The sequence below is a fragment of the Anabrus simplex genome, chromosome 1, assembly GCF_040414725.1.
Source record: "Anabrus simplex isolate iqAnaSimp1 chromosome 1, ASM4041472v1, whole genome shotgun sequence".
NCBI classification, from domain to species: Eukaryota; Metazoa; Arthropoda; class Insecta; order Orthoptera; family Tettigoniidae; genus Anabrus; species Anabrus simplex.
In genome coordinates this window covers 1,441,614,404-1,441,630,076 of record NC_090265.1, presented here as the reverse complement: position 1 = coordinate 1,441,630,076, position 15,673 = coordinate 1,441,614,404, and the positions used below count along the sequence as shown (strand labels likewise).

Below are 15,673 nucleotides of genomic sequence, written 5' to 3'. Positions count from 1 at the left end.
AAAGAATGACATGATGGTTATTTAAAAAGGGAAACTAATGAGAATCTCAGTTCCAATAAGCAATGTGACGGGAAGAACTTTCTAAGAAGTCATGCAGTAGACTGGTAATTGTTATGGAGGATTTTCCTTACAAGCAGGGAGAGTTCTGATCTGGTATACAAGCATGGCTTCTCCAAGTACAGGAAATTAAGCAAGTATCCCATTAATGACTTAATGGTGAAAATCTTTTTCACGCTAGTATATTGAGAGAATGGACATGCCTGTTGTTGGATTAGCAGTTATTTTTATTCATTTTTTATTCTAGACTTAATCATTCGAATGGCTGAAAAATATTTCATGGATAATGGGAGCGTGGTTATTTGGAGTCTCTCACTAAGACCTTCACTGAAAGGGAGTACTCAACTGAGTCCACTCACTACATCATTTCCTATGATTCTCATACCTCATCCACTCCTGTCAACCATTCTCCTAATATTTGTTTATTGTTTATCACCTAGTACCATTATGAAATACACAGGATCTCCTCTGACAGCTGATCCATATCCTCTAGGTCCCTTTGCCAAGTTTCTTCACCATGATCTGCAGACACTTTCCATATTTAAAGATATTAGTTTAGCCTTATCAGCTTACATCAAAACAGAAAATCTGTTGAGATGGCCTTTCAACAAATGTTGATGCCTCTGCTCTTGATGAAGCTAAGAAGCAGAAATGAGCTCATTGGAAGCCGAGAGGAAATGGATGTAGAAGAAATGGGACAAATGAATAGAGAACCCATTTAAGATTGTCCTTGTCTTCTCCTTCTGTTGCTCCCCCTTCCCGCACTGACCCGACAATGTGTTTAACATTATATGTGCCTTCTCGTATTCCTATTTTCATTACTTACATTGACATTTTAGGATCCTTTGCTCCATATGGAGTTTTCTCCCCAGAAACTGTCGTCAGCCGGGTGGTAAATACTACGTTAAAATGAATATGATAAAATTTCAATTTATTCCCCTCAGGGCATTAATAATATCAGATATATAGACATTAACTGCAAAATTGAAGAACTGTAGTGTTTATTACGAACAAGACATATCAGAGTATTTTGAACGTCTAGTGTTCTAGTGCTCATGCATAATCATGTAACACTGGGGCTAGCCATTCGGTTTCTGTGCAGTGCCATAAGGGTGCCATAAGAGTTTGTGATGTCATGCGGAATGGCGTGCTCACATGTGATTCCACGCTAATCTAGGCACTACTCGTGCACGACATTACGTGATAGTCAAGCTTAACATTTAAACTCCGATGAAATTTGTGCAATTATGCTCACAATAATGAAAATTTATGATTTAATAAACAGTTTTGCAGTATTTACATTTTAATTTGTGACACCCAGTGACTCACATAATATATATTAATATTAAGTAGCACATATCTAGAGCTGGGCGGTCTGTAAAAACGGCAGAGCGGTGCGCAATTTAGAAAGGAGTGAGGGAAAACACTGCATAAGTGTATTTGTCCTATGATCCTATCTTCCTATTGTAGCACTACGCTATCCCTAAGGTGGAAATCTAATGAGATCGGAGTAAATGCGACTAGAGGCGGCGACGTTAAACAGAATAAATGAGCTTATAATGTCATTGAAGTCCAGATTGACACAATAGCAGAATACACGGAATCGCGATGGCCGTATAAAAGACAAAGAAATGGGATTTAGATTATTGAAACGAGACAACAGTAGAAAAAACTAAAGTGACTTCTTGATCGACAAATTCCATGTCTAGATGTACTGTACCAGTAAAAGAGCCCGACTTTAAGATTTATTTTCAACGTAAGCATGGAATAGCTCTCAGGGCTAAACTGGATGAATATTAGCTAGGGCTTGGTACAGGAGGCAGGGTCCTATCTACAAGAAAAGTTTGAATCTGATTTGATAAGAGTTTATTCATGTAATGCATATTAAATTGCACATCACCTCATGGTAGATAGGGGTTGTCTTCCACATTGTCCTTTAAATGGCTCGGGTCTCCAGCTCACCAGGCCTCACCGGCTGGAACACGTTCCAGAAGATGCCCAAGTACTCCGTCAAGATGCGGACGGACCATCCAGGTTGGTTGCATGGAATACGCCTCAAATTCCCGATGCTCGGGATGACCTCCGATGGTTCCTGACGATTTTGCAGGTAATCACATTACCCAAGTACAATGAGGTTGATAGAATCAATGCGCACAAAACTCCGAAAATGTGTTCTTCGTCACTCGCAGAATTTATGTCAAAGTTCATGAAAACCTTGAATAATTAGTTTTCTCACCACTAGTAAAATCACTAGTTAATGTTCATAAAGACTTTCAAGAATTCACTCTTTAACACTCATGGAAATGAAAAGTCCATGTTAATGAAGACTTTCAATAATGTTATAGTTCATCAATGGCAAAAATCACAAGTCTATGCTCATGAAAACTTCTAATAAATTTAGAGTTCATCACTCGTGAATGTTACAAGTCTTTGAATAATCACTGGCGAAAAGTTAGAGTCCAACACTGGTAAATATTACAAGTCTTTGAAAAATCACTGGTGAAAATTTAGAGTCCATCACTTGTAAATATTACAAGTCTTTGAATAATTACTGGCGAAAATTTGAAGTCCATCACTGGTAAATATTACAATTCTTTAAAAAATCACTGGTGAAAATCACAAGTCTATGCTCATGAAAATTTTGAATAATGTTAGAGTTCATCACTCGTAAATATCACAAGTCTTTGAAAAATCACTGGTGAAATTTTAGAGTCCATCACTGGTAAATATTACAAGTCCCATTTATAAAGACTTAGAAGAATTCAGAGTTCCTCAACACTCGTAAATATTCCAAGTCCCATTTATAAAGACTTAGAATAATTCGTTCCTCAACACTCGTAAATATTACAAGTCCCATTTATAAAGACTTAGAATAATTCGTTCCTCAACACTCGTAAATATTACAAGTCCCATTTATAAAGACTTAGAAGAATTCGCTCCTCAACACTCGTAAATATTACAAGTCCCATTTATAAAGACTTAGAAGAATTCGTTCCTCAACACTCGTAAATATTACAAGTCCCATTTATATAGACTTAGAAGAATTCGTTCCTCAACACTCGTAAATATTACAAGTCCCATTTATAAAGACTTAGAAGAATTCAGAGTTTCTCAACACTCGTAAATAAAGACTTCGAGGAAATTCAGAGTTCCTCAGTGAGACTATAACCACACGAAGATAGCCTCCGACGATTATGGCAGCGAGTAGAGCCACGCTGACTACTCGACTGTGACTGACTGACTGAGATATCAGGCTATATTGAGCCCTCCTTATATTCGGTTTGGGAACATCTACGTCACATATGCCGTGAAGCTGGTTATCTCCAGAATCCCTCGACGGATTTTCTTGAAATTCTAGCATTGCGACGTTTATGTGATTCCCTTTCAAATGACATGTTGCTTAAGTCCATACCATAACTATTATAGGAGTTTTAAATTTTTTCTCCGCCGAATGTTCGGGAAGGTGTGACGCTTGAATCTAGAACATACGAGTTCAGGCCAGCTGCACGTGGGATGACAGGCGGGTGATCTAACTAGCCCCTGCAGCTACGTCACACATACAGCTGTCCTCAGCTTGCTCGCTCGTCCCGCTGAATGTAAACAAACCAGGCTTGCACGGATAATACGCGTGATGATTAAATACAATTAACTCTCAAAAATATGCATGTACAGGTCGTAATCGGTACAGTACTTAAACCAGGAGGATAAAATTTTCTGATAAAACTTCGCAAGGGAAGAAGAAAATTGAACCAGGATAATATCAGTAGTCATATTCCGTCAAGTTATTGATATACAGTGAAAAATAAGGAGAGAGAAGACATAATTTCACATAAATTGCTAATTGAGTTCGGAAGAAGACTAGAACGTTATACGCAGATAAAATCAAGCCACCTAAAGAATAGAAAGATTCGAATTACGCATTTACATCATAATAGTCCATAAAATAAATCTAATCTACATCAATTTCGTTAAACGCTGCAGAGATATTTGAGGAAATAAGTGTAGAAAAATTAGTGACCAAAGGAAGCAAATTATAAGAGGCTAATATTTAATCAATCGGAAGGTTTTAAGAAACTTCATCACCATGTCTGATTCAAGTTGTATTTTATCATTGCATGAACGAGATTGTTGCCATGGAAGCTGAGGAAACGGACAGCTCAGGACTACCCGATCCAGCCCAAGATGATCAACCGAGATCAAACATGACGACAGCAGAATCAGCTGCTAGCCACGAGATTCGCAGGCAATAGCTGAGCAGACCAGATCATCCCAAAATGCGGAGGAATCGAGATAAGTTTCTTGTTCTTTTAAAATGTTTATATAGATTGGCAGAGAAGAATTATGTAGGTTACCTGCAAGTGAAATATAATCGTTGTGTCCGACGTAAACGTCGAAATTAACTTCTTTTATATGGCAAGCTCTCGCGAATAACTTAAGTGCCAATCAATTTATATTGGAATAGGAAGTGACCTAGATATAAACGAATCTCAGTCTTACCACTGATTTGATGCCATAGGTAAGTGTGTTACGAAAATATGTATAGATCCCAAGTCGTAAGTAAGGTTAATGTAGATGTCATTCAAAGAGTATTGAATAGGTTATACGCTGTGTGTTAATAAGTTTGGTTATGGAAGAGTAACGATGTTAGACGGGACGATGACTATGACAATATGAGAAGAAATAGATCCTATGTTAATTATGTGTAAGAATAGAAGCAATGTTACGTCGAGGGAAGATATAATTATGAAGAATTGTAGATATTGAGAAGATATGCGATGTGAAGTACATTGATTATGAGGTAGAAGAGTTTATTGAAGAATAAGCTGTAATATGAAGTATATGGAACTGTATCCTTCAACAAGTATAAGAAGAAATGGAGTATTTTATGTAATAGTTGATACGAGATAGGATCATACTTGTCAGTGATTGGATAGCAATGATTTTTCTTCGAGAACATGAATACCACTATAATTGCGGCGTACTCAACCTGAAATGGGATCTGTGATAATGGATTATAGTCACCTAATAACCTCCCTACTAGAAATAAATGTGATGATACTGGGTTATGACAAGTTTAATTGGTACATACGGAGCTACAGACTTCTTAACAAATCAAGTCAGGATTGAAGCTATAAAATGAATCATTACTATGGCACATGAAAGAATAATTGATTTTAGGTGGTGTAGATCTTCAAATAATAGAAATTTTCACTATGTTTACTGGCACACACGTAAAATATGAGCTATGCATGACATGTTCGACCTTGCTAATATGTTATATGAATTAGATATTTGAATTTTAGACATGATATTATTTCTTAATGAATAGTAGGTTGATGACAGCGAATATTAGCTGCCTAACACAAGAAACTTATTGAGTATTCTGAAGCTTAAACAGATATCGGAATCCATGATGAAAATCAGATCAACTAAAGAATTAAATAAAAATTTAGGTTAATTAAAGAAAGTAATTCAGTCATGAGAACGAGATTGAAATCTTGAATGTTATAATTCCGCCTAAGCTATAGTAGAATGTACTTCCATTTTCCGTTAAAAATGTATTTTCAAGAGTAGGTTCCAGTTGAAGATTTTCATTTTATAAGAATGTACAAAGACAAATGTTCAGCCAATTTCAATTAATGATGAACAGAGAGGACAATGAAGCATGATTGGGTATACCATAGAAATAAAATAGACCAGCACCAGCAAATCATCATTTAATATTAATTATGTAAATATTATTATTATTATTTTTCTCTTCAGATTTTTCTTTAATTTTCTCATTATGTCAATAAACAGTTGTAGTTCAAAGGAATTGCTTGAAATCTTATTTATGGATTTGATAGAATAAGGAATACTAGAGATAAGTTACAGTGTCTCTTTAGACTTTGAATGTCACTCCGTTGATGCGTCGGATGGAGACGTCCATTAAGTTGTCACGTACAATTAGACACAATTATCCATTGCACCGTCATTTACCGAAGTACCTGATTATGACGCCAATACTCTATAACATTGCAAGGAATTATTTCTTTCGTCACCAAAATATCGGTAATCACATGCATTGGTCATATGGATATTGAGTATGGGGTCTGCTAACGATGTACACCTACAATAGCCGTCAGTTTCTGTACTTAGCCGACTCATTCGTGTCCTTACAGCAGTATATGATGCCAGAATGCGTATCCTTCATAATTATGTTGTACTGCGTCAAAATAGACCTCGGTAGAAATGAAATAAATGAACGCCCTGGTCGCTTGTTGACACGTATTTACGGAATTGAGAAGGTCTGTGATTAGCTATTCACATACTCGGCACAAAAAAACATTCAGTTCTGTCTACCTGTAGGCCTACGACACGCTGCCCAACAAACAATGCGGGGACAACGCTCTCGAGATCTCTCAATACTTCTCGCGATAAACAGTGCCTGCGCTAATCTCGAGAAATTTCGAGCCACCGTCTCAGACTGCCCATCATTACTAGTGTGTGATCTCACAACTGAATCGTTTTCATCTGCGCTTCGTCAGTTTATTTTAAGAAGAGGAAAACCGACAGTGAATATTTTTGCCTGGCTGGCGTACTCAGAATCAATAAATTTGACCATTTTTGGTCTTTGATTGGTCCATATTGACTGAGCGCATGAAAAATACCATGGGTATTTGTTGGGCCCGTCCTGTCAATATTTATTATAAAATTCATTAGTTTACACAATATCTACAGTAATAATGGAACGTTGTGAGAGCCTATAAGATGCTTCAGGATCTTCACTAATTCATGAAATTTCCAAGGGTTCAAGACGATATCATTTATGGTATGGAAAACAAAGGAATAAAATTGTATTTCATTCTGCCACACTTTCCTCACTTCGTAGGCATTTGGGAAGCTGGAATTAAATCTGTGAAATACCACCTTTGTCGAGTAATTGGCAATTGTGCTCTGATGTTTGAAGAAATCTTGCTTAAACTCCAGATCAATTACAACCATTCCCACCGAGACATCTGACCCCACAGCATTAACCACTAGTCACTTTCTTGTGGGCAACAATTTAATTGCAATACCTGATCCCAACCAAACATCAGTCCCTTGTAACAAACTGAATTTGTGGGAAATAAATCAGCAAATTAGTACAACAGTTTTATAGTAGATGGTACAAGGACTGTCTCACTGAACTTGAAGGGGCCAAATGGACCAACAACCAGATCAACCTTCAAATTGAAACTGTAGTTGCCGTCAAGGATGACAACTCATTATCTTTCAAATGGAAGCTAGTAGTTGTGACAGAATTGCATCCATGAGCTGATGGATTGGCTCGTGTAGCAACTATAAGGACATCACATGGAGAAGACTAAAGATCCATAGTGAAACTCTGCCCACTTCCAGTAGAGTGATGTGTTTAAAACTTAAACATTTAGTGTTTCTGTGTGTCCCTTCTTGTCGTTTCTTTCTTGTCTGTGTGTTTGTTTGTGTTTCATGTAGAGGGTGACCCAAAAGTCCGTTAACATTTGACGAGGCGATACTTCATGGAATATTGGAGGCAGAGATGTAATAATTGACACATTATTGGTATGACATGGGGTTTTATTGACACCAACATAAAGTGCACAAAATGACCAAGAGATGGCGCTTCATATTACACACAAGCAATAATTAGCATAACAATCAAGGTTTAGCAAGGACGATGTTCTTTATAACACATGCTCAACATGTCAGCCGTCATTCATCAATACCTGTAGTCGAGGGACAATGTTGCGAGCAGCACTGAACAGCATATCCGCAGGTATGGTGAGAAATTGCCGTTGGATGTTGTCTCTTAGCATCCTAGTAGACTTGCGATTTCAGGTAACCCCACAACCAATAATCACGCGGATTGAGGTTGGGGGACTGGAGAGTCCAAGCATGACATGCCGTGATTGCAGGCGCATCTGACGACCTCTCTCACGACAGCTGCTTTTATGTCATGTGTGATTAGTTTCACTTTTCCGTATTGACGGTTCATGACTCACAATTACAGAGTTTTCTGACGTCCCTACCTAATCACCTACTTGTGTTTCACACAACTAAGGCTACATTCCTTACGCAAACCGACCACCTATTTGAAGATGTTCCCTCCTAGCCTAACTATCAAGAGCACAACATCTAGCTGATGAAGCATTTTGAATACTAAATTCGCGCGGCGAAAATAAAAGATATATACTAGTCTAACTAACTTGATGACACCCATTTTACTGAGATTTTAAAACAGTACAATAAATTAAACAATTGACTGCTGGATTTTAAGATAGTGAATTGATAAAAAGTCCGAGAAGAGTGTTTTAAGGCAACACAATTATATATTCCCGGCGATCTTATGGTTCCTAATTCAATAAATACGCCAGTGAAAGAGATGGTTTATCAGATTTTAAGACTGTAATGTATGCCAATAGCACAAAGAAAAATATTTCTAATAACTGTGAATGTACTCTTTTAATTGTTATTGTAACAAATTAAATACATTGGTTACCAGATTTTAAGACAGTGAATTTATAAAAGTTTGAGAAAAGAGTTTTAATTCAAAAGATGCCGATATGCTAGTGAAATGAAACATGGACGTTTATTAGTTTTTATGACTGTAATATTTGACGAAATCATAGAAAGTGGTTTATAATGATTGTGAATGTACTATTTGAATTGTTAGTGTAAGCAAATGAGGATGATCCATGGATCGAAACTAGTATTGCAGTTTAGATATAAATTAATACATTTTACAACATGCGTCATATTGACTAGATGGGAACGTCGGATAACTCTGTAATTTTGAGCTCCTTTTATACCTTATACGGGTCTCATGTGGCATCAATGACGTGTTGCTGTCCAGCCATCTGTTAGCCTGATTGCGCACTCGTTGTTGGTGTCAATAAAATGTCGTGTCAAGCATGTGTAGCCATTTTTACCTGACGTGTTGCTGTTCAACGCCATCTGTGGGTCATTTTTTATACTTTTGTTTTGGTGTGAATAAAACCCCATGTCGTGCCAATCATGTGTGTCAATTATTACCTCTCTACCTCCAATGTCCTCTGAAGTACTGACTCGTCAAATGTTAACGGTCTTTTGGGTCATCCTGTAATTCATTTCAATGACCATGTCAAGACAATACCCTATCAAATGTACATTTATAGATGTAAATTAGCGAGTTTAATCCATATTAACATGGTATCATTTCTTGACGGAATGCAGAATATTCCTTGTGAATTTTGAGCTAGTTTCCATGCATTTGTATAGTGTTCGACCATTTAACATGTGATTTATCTTGTTATGGGTTCAAGTGTAATTGAAATTGAATTTATCATGTTTGGTAATTAGCATTCTGCTGTATGATACATTACATAGGTATTTATTTCGTTGTGACTGATATTCAATCAACAGGTAAGAGAAAGTTCAGTACTCACATGTTTATTATTATGTGTGTTATGCATTATTTATAACTGTACATTCTTGTTTGACAATGTGACAGTTTGTTGTAACTCTCTAGTTCGCCACCAGGTGGCGGGAAGTGTAGTGCTTTTAAATCACAATGAGTGCGCGGCCAAAACTTGCCGCTTTGATGTTCATTTCAGTATTCCAAGTTCGGCATGCCATCAGCATGGCACATTAAAGGAATTAGTGTATCACAAAGCAGTCATTTATATCGCTTGGGAAGCGTGCTCCTTACGTGTTTGTTCTGTATTCCAAGTATTTTATCACCTTTACCCTTTGTTCCTTTCCCGTTCTTCCTATTCTACATTTCCGAGACCAAGACTGAAGATCGGTCAAGATGGCTCTTCAATGTGTGTTGAGGCATGCTCTCCTGATGAAACTGGGAAGCAGAAATGAGTTTGGTGGGGGCTGAGAAGAGATGGATGTAGAAGAACTGGGACTGATGAGGAGACAGCCCATCAGTACTCTTGTTTCCAGGTTCATACTGCTACTACTACTACTACTACTACTACTACTACTACTACTACTACTACTGCTGCTGCTGCTGCAATATTATTATTATTATTATTATTATTATTATTATTATTATAGATATTTACATACGAGCCCAGAAGAGGATTCAGACACCATTTTTCACTACCATACTTAGGTTACACACCAGGAATTGAATATCCAACTTATCAATCTGTTAAATTACAGCAAGCCCAGAAAATACATTTACAGTTTTACAATCTGCAGTCTCCTTGAACTAACTACAGTACTTCTACTGATCTCAAATTTATAACGGGATTATTTTAGGAAACATTGGAAATCCTTCAAAAAGATAAGCCATCCGAGACATCTTCGGGTTAAGTTTATTGTTAAACCTAGTGATCGACATTAGGCACAACATTTTTGTTTTAATTTCTTCCAATGCCACAGGAACCCAATCTTAAATATGAGGAATGGAATACTTATTACCTGACCTGTGTAGATATTGTTTTGAACAATAACATGGTGAGGAAAAAATTCAAGAATAAGATCACAAATGCCATTAAATCTTCAATTAATTAAGTCCATTAATTCCTTCAACTAAACTTCTTTTATGAGACATTTGCAGGTTTTTCCTTACAAAACACATACTGCATATGTTACATGTTGAGATAGTTAATACAGTAGACCTTTGGTCATTTGGTTGGTGGAGAATAGCACAACGGAAAGGCTTTTCTTTCTGATGGATCCTTGTCTCCTATTGGGCAATCTGAGGCTAATATGTTCGTCAAATTAAGCAAGGTTGAAAGGCACTTTCCTTACGAGGAATGTTGGACCACAGAATACCTGATGCTATAGACGAGGTGTCGCTAGAACAAACGTGTACAGTATGTACTTTAAAAAAGTAATCATCCATAATATTTATTTAAACAACAAAGCACAGTACACTAATTGAAGATTCCAGTGGAGCTTGATCTGAAATATGTAGTAAAACCATGTTCAGAGAGGTTTTTGTTTTAGTTCCTTTTATCTTTTGTCGGAAATCAATCATGCAAGTATGGATAAGAAATAGTTAAATGACCAAATTTGATCAAAGGAGCGAACATTTTATATACGTTGTGATCTGCTAGTTCACTCTACAATATAATTTGTGGAAGGAATATGAATGAGGACTTGGCTGCTGCCTACTGAGTTTGTTGATGGAATTTTTTCTATTTCAGTTCATTCTCGATGTATATGAGTACGGAACTGACAGGCAGAAACACGAACATGTTTATTTGAATTTAATATCCTGGTCCAGATGACTGGAAGCAACTGATTTGTGGTTGTGATGGTGTTTACTTTTTTATGTGGCAGAAGTATGATAGATTTTCATAGTTCCTACTTAAACGAGCTGAGCATCCTGATGATGTACACACGATTATCACAGCTGTATGGCACTTCAGTGAAGCTTCGACAGTTGCAATTCCAATGGTTTCTGCTGGATCCAACGGAGGTACAGCCTGATGAAACGTGAGCCATTGAAAGCCCATTGCAAGAATCTAGTGAGCCTGCATTCTTGGCCTGTATAACTTTAGACTATTTTCGTAATGCTTATGAAGACAGTGTTCATGCTATAGCATTAATGAACTTTTGTTGTTTGGCCGGTGGTGAATAGCGCAACAGAAATACTTTCCTTTCCAGTGGATCCTTGTCTTCTACAGGGTAAATTGAGACTAAAGGTCAGAAAGAATTGTTATCATACCAAGTACACATAATATTTACATACTGTACTTAGAACAATCTGCTTAAGCATTTAATTAAGATATACCATAAAGGACATGACTCAAGAATAATATCCACAATCTAACTCACTAATCAGTATTTTCTTATACACGGTAGGCTCAAGTCTGCTAAGACAGACCTTCTCATTATTTTTTAATCCAGTACTCGTAGCCACTAAATATTTGGACAGAGTACTTTTCTGAAATGTCTACGTATATACCATACCAGTTTCATTTGTCCCATGAATGTTGCAATGTAACATGTTTGAATTATTTTGTAGGAACTACAACTGCAGATTGAATACAATAATAGTAACTAAATCTAATTTATGGGTGGGTGAGTTAAGGGACATTATGAACATAATTTCAGAATCAGAATCATAAAAACCATAGAAATACGGAACTCACAGACGTACTGAATTGGCAGGATGCATCGATATAGATTACCCTGCCGCGCTATTCTTCCATACCGAGTTACTGCAAGTATTGGGCAGCGAGGTCGATACCGTGATATTAAACGAGCGGAGCGTCCTGATGATGTACACACGATTATCACAGCTGCATGGCACTTCAGTGAAGCTTCTACAGTTGCTATTGCAATGGTTTCTGCTGGATCCAAGGGAGGTGCAGCCTGAAAAAGCATGAGCCATTGACAACTTATTGGCCAATAACATATAAAATAAAAGCTAAAATGTTTCCACCTATTCAATACTATTTATTATAATCTAAAAATGTACATACATTTGATGAAACTATGAACTCATTAGCCCTTAGCAATACACTGTACTGTTAAAGACTTTTCTTCATGTAAGGGCTAAATGTCATTTGTACTCACACTGGAGTAACACCTTAGAAATATACTGCACTGCTAAAAATAATAGAAAGGTTTCGTATATTCTGGCTTAGTGCTCTTTGTATTTTGTATATGTGTGTGTGTGTGTGTGCACATTATACATTACAAAGGATATACAGAAAAAAACACGCAGTGAGCTATGCAAAAGCAACAGAAATGCAATAGAATCACGAGGTTGGTAATGTGGGATTTTGGACGGTGATATGAAAATGGCCAACTATATATATTTGGACATATTTGTTTTTGAATTGGGATTTTAATTCAGCCTAACCATCCAATGTTTGGAACGCTCGTCTATTGGTGCATTCTACTATGCAAAGTTATTTTAATCTGTACTAAGCGATTATTACGTCAATATTGCTGCGATTTTCCCCATTCGTTCAATAAGCGAATCGATACTGCGCGCATGCGCACACTTCAATTCTGCTCTGTGCGCTGCGGCTGCTTCTGCTTCAGTCTTCCCAGCGAGTTGAGATGACTTGCAGACTTGCAGCCAGCCTCCATGATGTATGTACAGTCGCGTGTGCTTTGGAAGACATGCTGGTGTAATTATGGAGTCTGGAGAATGGAATTAGACACTCCAGGCTAAGATGTTGGAGAACTAAGGCTACGCCTTTAGATTTTTATTTATTGTGTGCTCCAATTTATCTTTAGGTTATCATACTATTAGAAAAATCTTATGTGAGTGTTGACAGTTACCTGCGTGCCTAGTTAATAACTGTGGCGTAGGTTGTGAATTTGAATATTCTACCACAAAAATTTAATTTCTCTTAATAGTTTGGAAGCTCTCCCAAGGCCGTGGATTGTTTGAAGTAAAATACTTTATCGTAAATTTGGCCTACACTTCTGCAGGTTGAATTTTCTTAAAAGGAACAAAATCGTCATCAAGATTTTAAAATGTAACTAGCTCTAAACGTTAGACCACGGTCTTTAGGTTTCTAGATCTAATGATAATTAAATTGTGAGGTAATTTGGAATCACTAGATATACGCCTATGAGGCCGTGTGTTGTTATATTTGTTTAAATTTATTAGCTTATCGTTCGTCCTGGAATTTCTTCTCATTTTTGGGAGATTTGTTATTATTATTTATTTATTTTGGGTCAGCGTATTCCTTTCTAATTTTCTTCATTCTTGATATTTGATTTCTTATTGTGCTGTAATTGTGCGTGTTGTCCGAAATTTTGTAATGGGATCGTTATTTTCGTTTTTCTGGGGTCTAGATAAAAGTTCGTCTATCGTGTAAGTTCTCTCAGCGGATTGTACGCTACTTTGGACATATAATGCGCCGAGATGGTAGTCTTCAAAAGCTGATTGTTGAGGGCAAAGTCCAGGGAACCAGACAACGAGGACGAGTACCAACGCGGTGGATTGACATGGTGAACGGCCCCCTACAGTGTTCTCTCAGAGCAACCACATTGAAAGCTTTAGATAGGGAAGAATGGCGGAGTATGTTTCATCGGCTAGAGGGCTGAATATTATGATAGTCACGACGCCTCTGTCATGAGGCAAAACGAAGAAGAAAAAGATTATATGATACCTCATACATGCATCTGGCCCTGTCCAAATTCTCCTCTATTGAAATATGTTAACAAGGATTTCGGCCAACTGTTTAATGAAATGTAAATTAAATTTCATACAGTCATCTATTATGGTAATTATTATTATTGTTTATTGTCTATAACAGGGCCTCTCAGAGTGGTGCATGCACTGTGCACGGTAGAAAAGACGACTTTTCTTGTTTGACCTGAGTACAGACCCCCACTCCTCGATTTGGAACAATAAGCGCTGTCTCTCTCTTTCCCCACGCCTGTCTCGCTCAATCCACCTGTCTCCCTCTTCCTCACTTGCTCCGTAGTGATCCATATCCGAGCCGAGCTTAGCCGAGTAGCTCAGAGACGAGAAGCGTTGGTCCGAGCCGAATTGGACCGATGCACTGTGCACAGGAACTTTGCGCCTCAATTTGCACGCGTGAGATTTTGGGCTTTTAAGAGGCTCTGGTCTATAACGTCGAGCCTGTGAAGAATTGCAATTTGTTTGTCGCGTTTTATTTTTATATATCTCATTCGGTTAACGTCCTCCTGTCTTATTCTTCTCAGTGTTTGCTGTCTTATACTTTTTATTTGTTGCGTCATCTCTTATCTTAACTCGTGGGTTCGCATTGATTTTGTGGCCCTTCATTACTCTTAATGAATTATGGCTTGGCTTGGGTTGCAATTGGGTTCAGTTGTGTGTCGTGGTTCTGTTATTAATTGTGGAATTCTACTTTATTGGGAAAATTTTCTGTCATTTATTTAATATCATTTTTTATTTATCCGTGTAATTTTATTTGCTGTTGGAGCCACATTTTGTTTTTGTGCCTGTATTCGTGTTCTTGTCTTTGCTTAGTTATTTACGTGGGAATGAACCATGGTAACAAGTTTCAGTTTTAAACAGGCTTATAGTTAGTTGCGGATCCGTATTTTATTTATCAAGTAGGAATTAATTTAAGATAGATCAACTTCTATTTAATAATATCAACCTATGCATTTTATTTATGGTCCAAGTAATATAATTTATTTAATAGGTTGCAACCTTTTCAGTGTTCTGATTTTTCAAGGTTTGAAGTAAATATTAATTATTAATTAATTATTAATTATTTAAATATATCAGTTTTTCGAATTTTACTAAAAATTAATTTCATTATAATAGTCTATGAAGGTATCAACCTTTCAGTTTTATCCGTTTTAAAACAAAATGTTTCAAATTAATAATTATTTAGTAATTTATCTGTTTCTCAAATTTTATTTCTCACTGATTTTTTCGTTTTAAAAGGACAATTCTATTGTAAAATTTAATCAATTTAAATTCTTTATCCTTTAAGTAAATATTCATGAAATTTTTATCTTATCTTATCTTATTTATTTATTTATTTATTTATTTATTTATTTATTTATTTATTTATTTATTTATTTATTTATTTATTAAGTACATATTTTGATTTAACCTTTAATTTTGTCTATTATTTGGTAGTTAGTGATATTGACCTGGCAACCCCTCAAGTATTAATTTGAGATCCAGTCCATTTATTCCTTATTT

The 15,673-nt window shown here is 36.6% G+C and overlaps 1 protein-coding gene across 1 annotated transcript in view; it reads right to left on the bottom strand.

The window, feature by feature from the left end:
• LOC136860530 (pyruvate kinase-like) overlaps positions 1-15,673 on the bottom strand; it is a 272,168-nt gene that overhangs the window by 21,776 nt on the left and 234,719 nt on the right. The window contains exon 8 of the mRNA XM_068225910.1: positions 12,153-12,375. Within this exon, the coding sequence (XP_068082011.1) occupies positions 12,153-12,375 (223 nt within the window). The remainder of the gene's footprint in view (positions 1-12,152; positions 12,376-15,673) is intronic.